At 34.6% G+C, this 19,251-nt stretch overlaps 1 protein-coding gene across 3 annotated transcripts in view; it reads right to left on the minus strand.

The window, feature by feature from the left end:
• Window positions 1-3,201: 3,201 nt before the first annotated feature.
• Window positions 3,202-19,251, minus strand: part of LOC149785054 (osmotic avoidance abnormal protein 3-like) — a 97,028-nt gene continuing 80,978 nt past the window's right edge. For all 3 annotated transcript variants that reach the window (XM_089978772.1, XM_089978771.1, XM_089978770.1), the window contains 3 exons: window positions 16,908-17,011; window positions 8,892-8,985; window positions 3,202-7,761 (listed from right to left, as the gene is read on the minus strand). In XM_089978772.1, the coding sequence (XP_089834898.1) occupies window positions 7,526-7,761; window positions 8,892-8,985; window positions 16,908-17,011 (434 nt within the window). In that variant the 3' untranslated portion in view covers window positions 3,202-7,525. The remainder of the gene's footprint in view (window positions 7,762-8,891; window positions 8,986-16,907; window positions 17,012-19,251) is intronic.

Genomic DNA, 19,251 nt, shown 5'->3' on the forward strand with positions numbered 1-19,251 from the left:
TGTGGTTGGTCTACACTTTTAAGGACAGGGTTTGTACAGAGTCCCGATATTCTGGAAAATGGAAAAGGTATGGGGAAAAAGAGAGTTTTTTCACAATGGGAAAACGTATAAAAAAAAAAGGTTTTTACCTAATGGTCTAGAAAAAGTATAGAATTTTCGGGCTGCTATGTCTTATTTTTGTATTGCTGGAACATGTTCATGCGTTGCACCAATATTTATTTTCGCTGGGTTGGATGGGTGCCAGATCAATGATGTCGGCAAGACGGGCATGTTGTGTTCAAATATAATTCTACAAGAATTATTTATTTAAATCATTTATTGCAATTACTAAGTGCTCATTGACTGGATTAACACATTATTTTGGAATTTGGTGAATTATTGGTACATCAGGACATTCAAAACTATTTAAATTCATTCATAATATTCTATACTTTTGGACTTCTTGTTGTTGCAGGGTTTACGCCATTTTTCAGCACATGATAGGCCATACATGGCGGCCAGTATAAATGGTGTTGGAAGAACTCGGGAAAACCCCGGAAAGAACCACTGACCCAAGCTTTCTCACATAACCACATTGGCCGAACCCGAGACTCAAACCCATGCAGACATAGGTGAGATGGCAATGATCCTTAACGGTGAGCGCTTTAGACCACTCGGCCATTCGGGGCCTCCTTTTGGACTTGTGATAAGACATTTAGGATTATTTGAGGTCTAATTCACAATACTGTGTCTTTTACATTTTCACTTTGTAAATAAGAGAAATATGATAATAATAATAATATAATATATTTGATGATTTTACTGATTTTTTTTCCTTCTTTCTTTCTGTTACATACTTTAAGACCTTCTTGAGTCAATGTCATTCAAAATAAATTACATTCTTTTTAGTGGTTTCTAAGATCATGTCACTGAAAGAAAGAATAAAAAAAATTATTTTTTATTTTTAAGAAGTGTGGCTACATTGGATAGTGGATCAGCATCATTTATAAAAACTGAAAAAGCCTTTATTCTAAGATGCTGTCAAATTTGGTCAGTGCTTTTGAGGGAATTCATTAAAAATGTTTATAGTAAAGATTGCTGTTCCTGATGACAGTTCGGCTAAAGTAAAGCCCTTTGTGCCAGGATGTTCTCTGTCCTGCTTCATCAAAGAGACTTCGAGTTGTTTATGAGAATGAGTTCTTTTTCAGTGTTCGCCTGGTTTTAGTAATGGAAGCCTTAATTATTTGAACATCACTACATCCATGGTGCTTTTGAAACTTGAAAGGTCTCTAATTTTGTACAATTTTATTTATTGTTTTTTTTTTATATATAGATAATGCCATTTAAATGTTCTTATATTTTAGTAGTGACACAGACAAGTCAGCATCTGGATTTTACCCCAACAATCATATTTCTTTAATTTTAAATTCCACAAGTCTATATTTTAAGGGTAATTTCCATAAGACTTATGGGTAAGGGTTGGCAAGTCTGTCATGTTATGACCATATTATTTAGAAGTTTCATGGCAAGCTATCTAAACCTGTAGAACTAGTTGTATTAATGACATTTTGTCACACACTGCATTAAACCATGAGACTAAGGGCAATAACTCTTAAAACTTATTATGGGAACACAAAGTAATTGTTAATTTGTTCATTTTTAATATGTTCCATTTGGTTCTGTAACATATTGGTCACCTCTGCTGTTTACCTATGTCACTTTTGTTTGTTACTGAAAAATGAATCAACTGCAAGTCAGAATTCTAAAAACAGAATACTCTAATGATCAAGATGAAGATTTCATGTATAGTACTAACAACTATAAAATAGTCCAAATTGAAAGTTATTATACAAATTGTTTACATAAATGTAAACTGGGTTCAGACCAAAGCAATGACTAAGTATTGACAAAACAAAAGGTCTGGAATTTTCATGTGCTTGCCACAAGGTGGCGAATATTGTTATGATGTTGTCTGTTTGTTCACTTGTACATGTCTCAAAGTTCCATATTTTGCTTTTGTACAATATTCAAGTTTCCCCCACCATATATTGTTAGCAAGTTTATTGTTAGCTTGCATTTTGGAGCAAATGAAGAAACCATATTGATCTTGTTCTCAGAAAGTCAAAGGTCAAGGTTATATGAACAAAAAGAAGGAAAACTATTTCCACATAATAAACAAACTTGTACAACTGATGTCTTGACAAACGTTTGTTCATCACTTGCATTTGAGATAAGAAAGATGCCTATCAATTTTGGAGTCAAACGTCAAAGTCAGAGTGATATCTACTTCACAGAAATTTGAAGATAACTTCCATTTGGGTCAAGAAACTTATCATTGTGAGTTAAAGGACAAGGTCATGGGTTCTGAAAGAATTAAAAATGATTTCTACAAAACTTCTTAAATTCTGTACCAATGTTTTGACTAAAGTTTGTAGATGGATGCATTTAAGACAAGACACAAATACATTTGGGGGTTAAAAGGTCAAAGGTCATGGTCAAGGTCTGAGGGATTCCAAAAAGGAAAATGGTTTCCGCAAAATAATTAAAGTCCTATGTCACAAACCAATACTACATTTTTTGGATGGTTTACTTTCCAGACAAGAAATAAACCTATCGATTTTGGGGTCAACATATCCCAATCAAAACAAGCATCACTAAAGGAATAAATGTTTCCTGCAAAACAGTTCTAGTTCTGTGTCATTAACTATGACCAAATTGTATAGATGACTTGCATTTAAGACAAGGGAAAGAACATGTTGATTTCAAATTCAAAAGGTTAATGGTGAAAGTCACAGTGACTACAATAAAGTCGTATCTGGGATGTATACCTAGTCCAAAGTTCATTAGTATCTTGCATTTTTTGGCAACCTTTTTGACTGACTTGCATATGAGGTAGGGAAGAAACCTATGGATTCTGTGGTCATGGGTCAAGCATCAGTGAGTGATTAAAAGAAGAAAATGTGTTCATCAACAAAACATGCTTCAATACTTTATCCAACCAATAAAGGAGTGTTTTACATAAAAGAAGTATAACAATACTGTTTATTACAAGAAAATTTAGAATACCACTTGTGGTATTCTTGTTGAACTGGGCTGATATCTTGCTAATGCCTGTGCATATTAGTTCAGAGATAAATCTGACTTGTTATACAAGGAAAATCAGGTTTTCCTTCTGAGAAAAATCTTTCATATCACTGCCTTTAATACCAACAAACCAATAAATTGTTCTGATGTTTTATCACACTTTATTTTGCTTGCATGACATAACAATTACATAACAATGTTACTTTCTCAAAACAATCTTTTCAGTACAATGTTTCCCCCAGAATTGTAAAAGGTGTCACTATACTAAATCATGATCCAAGGGATGATTCTTTTAAATCTCAAACTGTTATTAATATTATTATTATTATTGTTATTATTATTTTATCATTATTGCAAAATTAGATAATCTTCAAGAGGAGAAGCAGACTTAAAAAGTTATAACCTGTTTTACTTGTAGTCCACCCAAAAGTCCATATTGCTGTGAAAGGTCTAATGCATGGTTAGTTACATGCACAAATTAAAAATCTTACTAATAATAATATTACAGTAATAATCATTCATTACTGTGTATATAGATGACATTTATAAAAGTCCAAATCTAATTCAGTCTTATATTTCTTCTTCTTTCATGCAACATCTAAATTCTTTGGATGAACTATGATTTAATTTCCTGAATGACAGTTTACTAGTTCATCAGTTGCACCTTTCAAAAAGATTATTATAACCAGTCTGTATCATTTGGTGTATTTTTGGATTTTAATCTTTTGAGAATGGATCAGTACTGCTAAAATGGCAACAGAGGTGTCCATTAGATTTTCACCTTTGATTTGAAGCACAAATCTACATGAATGTCAAAACCTGTCAGAAATTTTTTGCTAAAAAAATGTTCTGATTAATTCAAATTCAATGCCTTTCAGATTTCACAATTTAGCTTCTCTGATGACTGGAAAATACTCAGCATGTCTTTAGAATAATCTAAATTGACCATACCTGCCCACTGGCTGCAAATACCATTTACATAAAAAAAGACAATCCCTTTAATTTTATCTGTTAATTTAAATTTTAAAATGCTATCTAATGAGTAATACACTACTGGATAGCAAGTAGTCATTTCCATCAACAAAGACCTCCTTTATGCATCATTGCATGGTGTTAACCTCCTTATCTGTTATGCAACGAATACCTTAAACCTGGCATGGTCACAAGTATCTTGCCACTAATGATTCTAAAAAATATGCTGAAATTAAAAACTGGGCAAACAAGTCATTGTTTACCTTAAAATGAAATGGAAAGAGGCATTTTACAACCAAAAATGGTACAAGTTAATAGAGAAGCACCTGGCATTATGTAAATAAAAAATGGCCAAGTGAGGTGGAAAATGACATGCCATTGTGCCATTGTAACATGGCCTGGGGGAAGCATTAGTCACAAAGATACTCTACACGAAACATGAAAGACTTTACATTTACAAATACTCTGAATGAACAACAGTGTGCAAATCTATGCACTATTGCAACAACTTTCTATATCAAATACTTTGAGTGTAAGTCTTGTGCTAAATTCTGTTATCAATAAACAATCTGTTTAGCATGTTTGTGCAAATATTCCTACAGCAAATCCAAGACAAAAAAATTGTAAGAGTCTTCAAACCTTAAATGTGGGAGAACAAGAAAATAAAAATAAGACTATACTATAGCACTCCCTACCCCTTTGCAAATTGTTCTTCACTAATGCTGGCATCATTTTATGCTGTACATATAGCAATGTTTCAAAATGAGTGATACACAAATTGATATATTTTGTAATACACACACTGGAACTATTCAATTTTGGCATATGAATAATAACCTGTGTCACGGAGCCTGTATCTATTATTTGCTCCTGAATGTAATTAAACACTATCATTTGAGTATTCTAATCCATGCAGTGGTACCATTTTATCTTTTCATGAATATACCGAAATCATTTTGTAAAAATTCTGACACTCAAAAAATTATCCATAAGGAACTGTGATACATGTATTAGTAATGTGCAGAACTGTTTGGTGAAGAGGCACAAAAATAAGCAAGTTACAACATAAAATTATGAACATATACTGACTGACTGACACGAACATAAGTGTACTTTGTACTGGTAAGCTAACAACACAGATCAGTGGCGCAAATGTATATTCATTTGTGGACGGAATATCAAACATGGAATGATATACCTCGTTGCAAAAATAGCTTTAATATGGACGGACCCATTATAAAAATACCTTAATATACCCACCCACCCCATGGACGGAATGTGCAATGACATTTTATTCTATTACTGTGCAGAATCACAAAAGTTGTTTTAATAAAATAATATTTTAAAAACAACATTAACAAAAGAATAACTCAATAAATAAGTAAATTCGACAGAAGAAAAGTTAAAATTTTTTATCTCAACCAATATAACTTTCCAGGTTAATCAGAGGCAGACAAATATCCATGACCTGTATACATAAAAATAAACCTGACTTTATGGAGTTAATTTTTAAAAAAATGATGCAGTTAAAAATATACACATACAACCCTATATGAAATAAAAGGTAAATCCAGTTTGTTATTTCTAATTAAGAAAACGTGTTAACCATTGCAATGCACTGAGAAGTCAAAACCCCTTGTCATCTGTTCAAAAGTAGCTTTCATTATAACTATGAAAAACATTTTGTGTGCTTCATTACAGGTTTGTTGATGAATACGAAATACATTATAAATACCACCTTTATTGGGCACAGTAGATAAAAACATAATGAGGGTAATATCAATACTAATCTATCTCAATAAAAAATTATAATAATATAGAATGAGCTTAACAATTATTGTACAAATAAAGATCCTTCACCAAAACCTCAATCAACTTGCAAAAGAATTAAAGTACAATCTTGCATTCCGTCTTTGGGTTTCATTAAATTTGCATAATGAAGAAATCACAACATGTAACTTTATGTGGAACAACCTATATTCAGTATACCAAAATTTCAACAAATATAACTGAATTGTTTGGTTTCCTTTACAATGTGGACAATAACTGCTGACTGGTACCTTAAGAAAACAGCATTGTCTCATTTAATTTTCTCTGAAGAGTGATGGATTGGTGGTTTTCATTCTCAAACTATATATTTTAAGAAAGAAATCACTCCTTAAAATTGGATGTTATCACAAAATAAAAACAAGAGAAAATCACCTATATCAAACATCCAGCCAAAATGTCTGCCAGAAGACAAAACTGGATTGGTTGAAGATTTTATGCATAAAAAATTCTTATTTTCAAAGCATACACAAAAACTGAATGGAATCATGGGTTGCACTTGTTTAATTTGGTTCAAATGTCATAGTAATTTATTCAATGGTTTTTGAGGTTTGCTCCAGAAATGAAAGCATGAATGACTGATGGATGGATGGGCTGAAAAAACTAACAAATGCTGAAGAAATGTCGGTAGCAAGTGGAATATCTATCTCAACACTAGTTCAATATGCATACCTAATTTGATATGGAGATTTTAAATGGGGTTCTAGCTTTTTTGACAAAAATGAAATTGTGGATAATGGACAGACAGATAGAGGGACAAATGGGCAAAAACATTAAATGTCTTTAAAATTAAGAATGGTGAACACCAAGTGAAGATGCAGACTACAACCTAGTACATGATACAAAATTTCATAAATTTATCTTTAATAGTTTTGAAGTGATGCTAAAGATCAAAAGTGTGATTAAAGGACAGAACACATTTCTATACCCCTTGCCATTGTTGATGGGCAGGGATAAGTCGGACAAAACAACACAATTTAAAATAAACATCTCTATTCAAGCACTTTTTGGCTCAAACACATTTAACTAGTATGATAACACTGTTATTTGTTAACATTAAAAAAGAAATTAGAATTTTCCCTAAAAGTGGTGCTTAACAAAATGTTCTTATGGCTTCTATTGGCCTGTTAATGTTCGTAAATTCTCCTCTTGACACACAGTTTCAGTATCACATCGTGTATATATTTGTAATTGTTGCAAAAGATGAATCTAATTTTCTTTTGAAACTGATGCAACCTGCAACAACTTCACACTAAAATACGTGCACAACTTTCATTATAAAAAAAATAAAATCATATATTTCAGAATCTTACACGAAAATGCTTCCTGGGTGTGATGAGGATAGATCATGACTAGTGATATGCAGTTAATATCTACATAGTTTTGGGATGAGTAAATTTATAATTTACACGATATTCTTTCATAATACTTGACTGAATAAACATCACTAAAAAATTCACTGAATGAATGAATTTTAATTTCAACTTATAGTCGTTTATTATGCTTCATTGATTGTATAAATATTACAAGTGTTTACATTATTTACCTTTACAGTGAAAAGAGCTTAAATATATCCAAATCACACTATCTTCTTAATTTCACAATTAACAAGTAATAAATAAAACTTAACAGAACATGTACACATCTTCACTGCTAAAAGGTATCAATCAAATGCATTCTTTTTCTTGCGTGACTTTTTCCCTACTGGTGACACCGCTGGCAGTGCATCCAGCTTCGTAGGTTTTCTCATCATCCCATCATCATTCATAACCTGTCCATGGACTTGGGCTGCCCGCAGCCCTTGGCTGATAGGTTCTTCTCTAAGACCCCCCTTATTGTAGCCGTTGGGTAATGGATTATTACTGTTGATGCCAAGATCCTTCTTGATATTTGACATGGCTGAAATAGAGATAAGAAAATATAGTTCTAGCACATTCATACATTTAAAACAATGATTAATCTTTATCAGTGGTTGTCTCGGCTAACATAAACTTTAAATAGCGAAGTACATAGGTCAATGAATGATGTTAAATGCACTAGCAGTCATGTCACATAAGGCTGTATACAATCAGGTAACATTACCTGGCAAATTTAAAACAGTCAGTCATTAGCTTCCTTAAATGAGTTTTCAATTTATTGTGATAAAAAAAATGTAAATGAAATTTTAATTTTGCAAAGGAAAGTAATGACACAGAAATAAAGAGAACTATGACTCAATTCAGTTTCATCATCCCAACTAAATATTCCAATCGTCATTCCAGACCATGCACTCTGCAATATTTACTAACCTTATGTTTCTCAAAATATGTATTGCTTACTTTCTAATCAATATCTGTTTAAAATATCAGCATCACATAACATACAGTGAGCCTTGATATTGAAAAAAAATATGTTATAGTCTGCATATATGTGATGCCCACCCTCCCCCCATCATCAAGGAGATGCCCTGATTCAAACATTTTGACAAAAAAGAAAACCTAAGTCTACTATGATTTACACATGTGCTGTACATTTTGCAGTTGAAATCACCTTATCCTGCATTCCTAAGGGCGACTTTATATATCTGGGCTATGTTTAAAATATCTTTGTTTGTTTACAAAATCTTTTTCCACAAGAATATAAAGTTAACTCCACAACTGAAAATCTAATGATAAAACTTAATTAAAACAGGATTTTTAAAAATATAAAGCATACAGAAATCATTCATTATTTTATACTCAAGAATATTTTGGATTGAGATTGAATTGTTCACAGACATACATCAAAGGAATGTGCAAGTGTCAAAATGTCAATCTTTATGTTCAAAATTCTTTGCCTTATCATCGTATAGTAATAGACATTATGTACACAAGGTTATGAGATTTATTTTTTCTCACTTTTACAAGATATATGTATTTAAACTGACAAAAACTTTTCTGAAGTTTTAAAAACTATGAAATTAAGTGCTTGCAAAATGAAAAAGGAATTGCAGTCATGTAAAAAGAACATACTGACTTTATGAAACTGTAACAATTAGCACAAATACTCACTTATTGGACTGATAGGTTCATTAGAGCTGACAAGCTGACTAGCTCGTTTTGCTTGAAAGTAGACTGAAGATTTATCTCCCTTTCTCATCAATTTCTAGAAAACATAGATAAAAATTACAATTAGCATGAAGGTAAAGACTTTACATATGACAAGAGGGTGGGGTGGGGGTGTAATATTCTTCTTCAAAGACATTATAGAATGGGACCAAGCCCATTTCACTTACTCATGTTGATATATCCATATTATCAATGCCCTATTACCCATTTCTGGCTATAGCTACATAAGTGTGAACTTCTCACGTGGGATGGTTCTTCTCCCAAGATAAGTGAGGTCTCCCATCACTTAATGAAATATCCCTTGTATACAAAAATTTTACTGAAAAAGTCAATGTTTTCATTTTTTCGTTTTGTACACATTTTGGTTCCAGTGTTGCATATTTACAGTAATACAGTTTGTGATCATGTGACTGAACTGACTTAAGCAGGGCACAACAATGCAGTTATTAATTTCACCTTTTTATCCTGTTGGCAGAGTCAACTGGCATCACTGTTTTAAATTTGTCAAGGTGAATTATACTACATGTGAGCAGAAGTAATTCCAAAATTATTATACATGTTAATTGATTATGGTTGGGTCATTAAAGAACCCTATCAAAATAAAACAATAAAAATTATTTTAATTTTCTCATTAAGTTTTGTTCTGGTTTGTTGAATATCAATCTCACGATAGATTAGTCAATACTGAGTATAATCAAAATTAATTTGGACAGGATTGTCTTCCAATTTCAATCAAGTTCCTGTAAAGCTGATTTTAAAACCTTGGCAGGGATGTCAGAAACTGCAGTGGTTGCAATCAAGTTCCTGTAAAGCTGATTTTAAAACCTGTTACATTGGCAGGGATGTCAGAAACCCCGTCTCATATTAACTGTGACAACAAACATACCATTACTGAAATCCAGAGGCCCCGAGTGGCCGAGTGGTCTAAAGTGCTCTCTGTTACGGATCACTGCCATCTCACCTCTGTCTGTGTGGGTTTGAGTCTCGGATTCAGCCAATGTGGGTATGTGAGAAAGCTTGCCAGTAGCTTCTTGTGGGTCAGTGGTTCTTTCCGGGGGGTTTCCTGGATTCTTCCTTCACCATTAATACTGCCCGCCATGTATAGCCTATTGTGTGCTGAAAAATGGCGTTAAACCCTACAACAACTGAAATCCATGTTTGCTGAACCTGCATCAAATATGGATTAAGTTACATGTGCTGAGAAACTATTTCACAGCTTGAACATAATCTCCTGTTTCTGGTAGCATATCAGCTTTGTGACATAGTCAAAATAATGCTCCTGGGGTCAGAAATCACATAAAACTCTTCATGTAAATGGACACAAACTACTCACCTAGTGAGTATTTTACCGCTGATAAGAAATCATGATCTTATTTTTATAATAATAATAATAATAAAAATAATAATAATAATAATAATAATAATAATAATAATAAAATATATAAACTCACTGACATAAGTGAACACCTGCAGAATGTGACCAGTGACCATGAATTTTAGGCAAAATATGCATTCAGCATTATAAACAAATGCATCATAAAAGCTTATATATAAAGGGCACTGATCTTGAATGAATCCCTTGTAAACATGAACGTAAACAAGACTTTAGTACATGTCACTAACTGCCATTGTAATCCACTATGCCTGAGATGAATGAGATGTTTTTCTTTGTCTATAATACTAGCAAGTCACATCTGTTTTCTGAATTTGATTATTGTTGTTAACAAGAGGTTGTTGTTGTTGTTGTTTTAGGGTTTAACGCCATTTTTCAGCACAAGATAGGCCATATATGGCGGCCAGTATAACTGGTGGAGGAAGAACCCTGGAAAACCCAGGAAAGAACCACCGACCCACGAGAAGCTACTGGCAGGCTTTCCCACGTACCCACGCTAGCCGAGCCTTGGACTCGAACATACGCAGACAGAGGTGAGATGGCAGTGATCCGGAACGGTGAGCGCTTTAGACCACTCGGCCACTCGGGGCCCCTAACAAGAGGTGATAGTGATGATAATGACGACAACAAAGGTGTCTGCCAACTAGGCTTACAGTTACAAAGTTGTGATGGTATAATGTACAAGTGTGCGATGGTATAATGTACATGTGTATGATGGTATAATATACAAGTGTGTGATGGTATAATATACAAGTGTGTGATGGTATAACATACAAGTGTGTGATGGTATAACGTACAAGTGTGTGATGGTATAATGTACAAGTGTGTGACGGTAAAACATACAAGTGTGTGATGGTATAACATACAAGTGTGTGATGGTATAATGTACAAGTGTGTGATGGTATAACATACAAGTGTGTGATGGTATAACGTACAAGTGTGTGATGGTATAACGTACAAGTGTGTGATGGTACAATGTACAAGTGTGTGATGGTATAACGTACAAGTGTGTGATGATATAACGTACAAGTGTGTGATGGTAAAAAGTGTGTGCTTTATGTGGAGAATCTTACATTAAAACAACATTAGATCCAGACAGTTCCAATCTTGAGCAGTTCTGGCTGGCAGTCAACAGGCCTAAAACAATTTAAACCTATTGGTGGACTCAACAGAGGGCAGAGTTCTACTAACATTGCCACATTCCAATGCAGACACTGAAAGGACAATTCCCATTCTGAGGAAATTTCAGGCTGACTCCAGAGGAAGCCTGGATCCATTACATCATCTCCAGAGTGTTAAGATTATGAGGACTGCCATCAATATAATTCAGACAATAATCTTCTAAGAAATGCTACAAATGCTTGTGGCACATATAAAGAGTGTATGAATGGCAGCAAGTAACTGTGAAAGGTTTGAAATGATGGGATGATGTGCATATTTTGATATTTGAAAAATGCAAGTTTGTTCAACAGGGTTTTTTTTCAACTTGCATGCTAAAAGTTAGGCCCATAAAAATCCTCCCTCTTTTGAGGCCAAAACTCTTGAACAAACATTGGAAATCTGCTGACCTGTCATGTCTTTTCTGTCACATTTTTGTACCTAGCATCAAATCAGAATTTTAAAAAGATAACAAATTTTGGGTGATCAAGTTCCCTAAAAATATTTTTACCAACAAAAATCCAAGCAAATCGAGTGAAAGCATTAAAACCACAACTATGAGGAGATTGTGCCGATGTTAACTTGGTCTGTTGGTCATCTAGTGGTTCTTGTGAGACCTCCGAGTAGGCCTAGCATATGAATCACTTAAACCAAGGTGCTCAGGGTCTTATATGGCCTTTAATGGAAGAAAGAGGTCTTGTCAGGTCCCTGAGCTTTTCTCTATTCCTTTCAAGTACTGCTTAAGAGTTGAGACTGGATCTGCCATCACAGCCTCTATTGACATATCAATCATGGAGAGTGAGAGTGCATGAAAAATGTTCTGGCTGCCCCCAGACAGTAACTGGTTCTTACTTACGAAACCTGGTTGTATCATTAAGTCCATGAAATCATCCAATCAGAACTGGTGATAATTCTGGTAAAGAAAAGGGAATGCCAATAGCTGCAGTGAAGTTTTGACTAAAGGCTGTGACTTACATGAGTTGAACCATGTCAAGACCTATGAAATATTCCTCACAGGAAATAATGAGCGAGATATGGTCATGTTCAGGTCAAGCTGGCCTTCAAGTCTGACAGGTCTTTGTAATGGCCTATAACTACCTTACCATTATGCATAAATGTGTTAGAAATTGTGGCCTGGTAGTCCTTGATAGTAATAGGAATCAACCTTTCCCCTCAAAAAGCCACATGAAAAATTGGCCAGCTGAAATGGAGGCATTCATAGAGATAATGCTGTCAGTCTCTAAAAACAAGCCACTTGCCCTCATAAACCTTTAACTTGGAGGGTCTTATACTTCACAAGATTCTCTCCCTGACTGATGGTTCAATTTTCTTTCCATGGATGGCTCTCCTGAAAAGAGTCAGATGAGAGCAAGATGCCTGTCTGGGTAAGGATGAAACCTGTGAAACCTGTCTGGGTAAGGATGAAACCTGTTTGGGTAAGGATGAAACACTTGCAACTGGGAATATCTGAGCAGGTTGGGCCTTGCTGTGATTTTCCTGGGGTTATATATTGCAAGGTCAAGTAGATCGTTCACCAAGGACTTGTTCTGTCTGGAAGTGGGAACGATCAAAACCCCTTTGCAGGATTGGCCCATGATATTATGAATTACTCTCAGGATCAGAGCTGCTGGAGGGAAGGCATAGTTCTCAAACTCATCCCAATTGAAGGTCAGTGCATCCATGGCTCAAGCCTTTTGTTCTGTGACTGGAATGATGAAAGTGGGCAGTTTGTGGTTCCAAAATGCTGCAAAGAAATCTATCATTGGACATCTGAAAGTGTGAAAATCTGATGAAAGATTATGGATAAACGGACCACTCAGTATGAATAGTCTAAACCATTCTTGAGAATGAATCGATAAGAGCAGTAAGCCTGCGATGTGTCTGATGCTGGGAAAACCTGCATTGGATGTGCTAGACAAGGATGCAGTGGTTGGGCAAGTGATTTGCCCTCCCCCCATTGAGGGGATATATGACCACCAGCAAAATGTCAGATATTACAGTTATCACTTTATTGTAAAATTTATCTTTTCAGAAAAAGGTATCCAAAACTGGTTTCTGTACAAACCATAATTTTTGGCAGGGTCTTCTACAGAGATATTTCTGGCATATACCCTTGATTAACTTGTCACTGATGCAAGAACTGTTTTACTTCTGTTTAGATATTAACATTATGATGTAGATGACAGGAAAAGGGGCATTACTAAACCACTAGTGCCATCTGCAGAGGATGCATGAAAAGGTAGCCAAGACGAGATACTGAAATGCTCTCATGAAAATCCACTTTGTGTTGGAGATTGACTCTCATGGCTCAATAATCCATACAGTATGTATATAAGGGAGGCGAATGAGGTTGTGATGGGTAAAAATGTCCATACCCAGATGAATTAAGTTTCGAGAAGGGATACAATCTAACTTCTCTAAATTCACCAGAAGCCCAGGAGGCTGATATGAAAGACAAGGCTGTGTAAGTCCTTAAATCAGGACAACCTGAACATGTTGATTGTTTTAATAAATGCCCATGGGGTGATATCGAGGCAAAACAGCAGATGATGAAATTAGTCAATTATGGTGATTGTTTTAATAAATACCCATGGGGTGATATCAAGGCAAAACAGCAGATGATGAAATTAGTCAATTATTGTTTTGGGTGGACAGGGATATAGAAGTATGCACGCTTGTTCCATTTCATTGTGAGCCATAACAACCATGACTTTTCCATTATTTAATTCTGTCATAGTTAATGTATTTGTTGAGCCAACTGAAACCTATCATCTGTCTCAGATTGTTGATTGCTTTTGGCAGAAGTAAAAAACTTCAATAAAACTCTAGGGTGTTTGCAAGCTCTCTTTACTGCCTACATGGAAAGTTGAACACTGATCTTGAGTAAAATTCACCTATCCAGGATTGACTGTGATCTGTATAATAGAGAGGGGAACATGAGAGGGGAGGTGGGTAGGGGAGTGGAGCAAGGAAAAACAAAATCTCATGCCCCTTTGAAACAGACTGCATCACCCAGTCATTTAACAGAAAAAGTTAGATCCATGATTGTCAAAAAAAAAAAAGTCTGGCATCTACAGAAACATTTTCTTCAGGGTGTTAGATGATAAGTCACTGTCAATTGTTGACAGGGAAGGAGAAACTTAGTTTCATTTCCCCTTTATTAAACTGCCTCTGTGACAGGAATCTGTTGACATCTGAAACTGGGCTGTGGTTGCATCATTTGAAGTTAAGCAGGATTGGGCAAATGATCCCACTGCCTACCATCATTTCTCTGCAAATGGAGAGATTGATGTAGGACAATAAACTGGAGGAGAGGGTAAGGATAGCTGGAAGGGCAGTTCTTTCACTGCCTGCTGCTATATATCCACTATATGGCTGGCAAACAGCAGTGACAAACCAAATGGCAAGGCCTGGATTGGAGAGGTAGGGCAGTTATTTCCAAACTTTAATTTCTTCAGGTAATGTATTTGATCTAACAGATTGAACATTATTGCTTATATCACTGATCCACTAATAAATCATATTTTTTCTGGCAATAGTGTATCACAGTACAGACTCAGACTATTGATACATGACAGGAATACAAGATTCATAAACCAAATAAAATCTGCCCCAAAACTGAACATTTCTTTTTCTTTCTATCCCTTTGAATGAAGTACACCATTTAATCATGACTGAAAACTGTCCATCTCCTCATACCTTCTACATCTACCCAAGTGAATGTTACACTCTATTTTTCAAAAGTCCGCTTTGTAAATAATTTTAGTATTGCAGTAATTAATCATCTAGAGGTTGGATAGATGTTTTCAAATCTTATTGTATGTGTGTTTTGATTCATTTTGGTAAATAGTTTATTCCATCTGAGAATTGTTTGTGTTTATATACTTACTCAAAGGTTTTTCATTAATTTAAATCCCCTAAAAGTGCATAAAATTTTTTAAATTATTTTAGTGTCACAGCACATATATAAAAAATTGTTTTTTTTCTCTCCAGTAATTCAACATATGCTATAACAGATTTCTGCAATGATACAAGTGACTTCTATTTTGAGCAGTTTTGCATGCAAAAGATCCAGAAGGAAAAAGTTGTCATGAATACCCTGGCATTTCTTTTACACTTTTTTATATCTGAGATACTATCATGATGTCATACTGAAGGCAATTATCATCGTACAAAATGGCTGGCAAGACCCAGCTCTATTTCCCCACATAAAGTTTCACTGTATGTAGGTAAAGTTAGTGAAGAGAGAAAGATAGTTTGGTAGCTATCTAGTTATACATTTGTTCCAGTTTTTCTGACCTTTCCAACCCTTTCTTAGATATGTGGACTCTTCTGATAGGCTGAGAGATCCTCGCATTCAAACAAAACTGTCCAGATTCTTAAAATTGAGTGGGGAAAGGTGAGGAAACTTGGACTAGTTATATACATGCAGGATATGGATTCAATTACTGCTATGAATTAAAACACTACATATGGGTGTATTAATTACTTCATGTTGATGTCTCTTTGGAAGAGTCTATCTTGGTGTGTCTTTTTTGACAATTCTTTATTGTAACATTCTGTTGTTTATTTAATTTGTACTGTGCAACTGACTTTTGTCATGTTTGTCATTGAGGTTTGTGGAGGTCTGCCTACTGACTTTTGTCATGTTTGTCATTGAGGTTTGTGCAGGTCTGCCTACTGACTTTTGTCATGTTTGTCATTGAGGTTTGTGCAGGTCTGCCTACTGACTTTTGTCATAATTATAAGTGATAACAAGATGTTTACCAAAATTTAAATTCAAGGCCTAACCTTGCTGAAAAGAGTTCCATTAGTTTTCCAGAAAATGTGTCACAGGTCAAGTGAAATATATTTTAAGGTCAGTTTTTGTAATCATTTTTAGTTGTGTTCAGATGTAATTTTTGAGCAGAATTATGTAAATTATTCAAAGGAATTACAAAGTGCTCACTGACTCTTTGTCGCTGACTCTCTGGACTAAAACACTAGTTTGGGATTATTGAGAAGTCATTAAAAGACAGAATCTGGATTATATCACAGTGGTACATTAGGACATTCAAGACTAATGGAATTCATTTGGAACATTCTATACTTTTGGACTTGCGATATGACACTGAGGATTATTTGGGATTTAATTCACAATGACGTGTCTTTTGTATTTTCACTTTGTATTTTAGGGAAATAAATTGCTTGCTGAAGTTTCCTTAAATTATAAGTTTCACTACATTTCTGTTACACATTTTAAAACCAAGAGTTTTTAAAAATTCTAAAAACTTTATGTTAAATTGGGGTCATATAGCCATTGTTATGCTGAGGTGTTGTTAAGCACCAATACATACATATTACAGAGGTGTGAAAATCTGTGTGTCTGTGTTTATTTAAGTAAGACACTCAACAGGTTTGCTTCTTACCTCACGGTATCTATCATCTTCATTGTCATATATACTGGGTCCAACATCTCCATTCATCGGTCGTGGACTTCTGTCTTTCACAATACCTGTTGGCAAACTTGTACCTTGAAGAGAAATTTAACATACACTGACATGTCATGCACCTACTTGAATTGATCTTTCTTAACACTATTATGACAGTGTGTGCAATATGAAGCAAACAGCTTATGAAAATGTTTCTGTTTGCTGTGGAAATGTACCTGGTACATTATTATATAGTTTCTTCCTGCAGTTCAGGTCAAATGGAATGTTTGAAATGCAACTCACTCAATGTAAAATAGAATACCCATCCACACGATAAATATCCAACAATCTATGGTTTAAAAGTAATTCTGCAGAAACCAAAGTCAGAAAGATTGGCTATTACAGGGCATAAATATTGTGCATGAGGTAGTGGAATGATGAAAATTTATATTATTCAGTTTCTCATTGAAATATAGCCCCATAATAAATTTGCCTGAAATAAAAAAAAAAGCTTCATAAAGATATGCTGCAGAAACCAAAGTCAGGTTATGCTCCCATTTTCACAAAATGTCACCTCTTTATACTTGTGTCATCTGCTTGAGGTTTGATCTTGGCATTAAAAGCTACTAATACTGAAACCATTTTCAGCTCTGATGATCCAAAATAAATTCTCTATTTAACTGAACATTCTATTACATTCTGAAGTCAAAATCATTCTGGATCCATTTAAATCTAACATATGAACTAGAAAAAAGCCAAAATTCATTATTTTTTTGTTGTTCTGACAAATTTTCCTACAACTAAAATTATATTGATACTTAAGTTCCTGAATTTGCCATTCTCTAGACAAAAAAATGTGAAAAAAATCAGATGAACTAAGCACATTTTTGCTTTTAAAATCAAGGAATTCAGTCTGAATATATACATTCACATTTGAACCCTGTGACAATCATAGTAAGCCAGATACCTGCATTTGGAACATCCTGAACCCTGTGACAATCATAGTAAGCCAGATACCTGCATTTGGAACATCCTGAACCCTGTGACAATCATAGTAAGCCAGATACCTGCATTTGGAACATCCTGAACCCTGTGACAACCATAGTAAGCCAGATACCTGCATTAGGAACATCCTGAACCCTGTGACAATCATAGTAAACCAGATACCTGGAACATCTTGAACCCTGTGACAATCATAGTAAGCCAGATACCTGGAACATCCTGAACCTTGTGACAATCATAGTAAGGCAGATACCTGGAACATCTTGAACCCTGTGACAATCATAGTAAGCCAGATACCTGGAACATCCTGAACCCTGTGACAATCATAGTAAGCCAGATACCTGGAACATCCTGAAGGCTCAAATAAAACCAAATTCCTGCCAACATAAGCATTCTTAGAGTCTATTTTAAATAATACATGATCTTATAGGTCAAAAGTCAGGAGTCTCCTTTTATTTAGAAATTCAACCCTGTTAAAAATATGAAGCTGTTGAGCAGAATCATGGGAGAATAATTGGGGCATGACATCTGTATACAATTTTGTGGAAGGCTGGAAATCAAAATTATTCAGGGTCTCATCAACATTAAGCCCAATAAAAAACCAATCCAAGAAATCCAAGAAGAAACCTTAGTAAGGTTATTCTGTGGAAAACAAAATAAGATGAATGGGCAATCAGGGGGCATAACTCATGTACCTGATAATCTGGAGCAATGGAAATTGAAAATACACAAGATCTTACTAATATAAATCTGTATACCAAATTCCATTGAACTCCAGATAAACTTGGCAAAATTATGATGTAGAAACCAAATTCCATTGAACTCCAGATAAACTTGGCAAAATTATGATGGAGAAACCAAATTCCATTGAACTCCAGATAAACTTGGCAAAATTATGATGTAGAAACCAAACTCTGGAGGAAAGGAAATCAGGTCTCATAACTACTGCAAATGATGTCTTGGAATGCTGGAAATCAAACTCATTCAAGGTTTTATCAATACAGAGCTACATGAATAATTTGACAAAAGTCCAGGTAAAGTTATGCTGCAAAGACAAAAATTAGAGGGACAGGCAATTATGGACCAAAACTGCATTAAATAATGCTGTAAATGGCTGGAAAATGAACTCATTGAACTCTTCTGAGGTTTCATTAATATACAGCTGCATAGCAAATTTTGGTTAAAATCCAACATTTCCCTGTAATTTTAGCTTACAAAATCCAAACTAAGACAGACAAATGGACTGACAAAGTGAATGTCATAGGTCTCCACACATTACACCTGATGAGAAATGCGTTTGCAAACAAAACAAAACTAAGTATTTCAAGAAATAATATTT

Source organism: Sinohyriopsis cumingii, chromosome 13, assembly GCF_028554795.1.
Source record: "Sinohyriopsis cumingii isolate HCF-2022 chromosome 13, ASM2855479v2, whole genome shotgun sequence".
NCBI classification, from domain to species: domain Eukaryota; kingdom Metazoa; phylum Mollusca; class Bivalvia; order Unionida; family Unionidae; genus Sinohyriopsis; species Sinohyriopsis cumingii.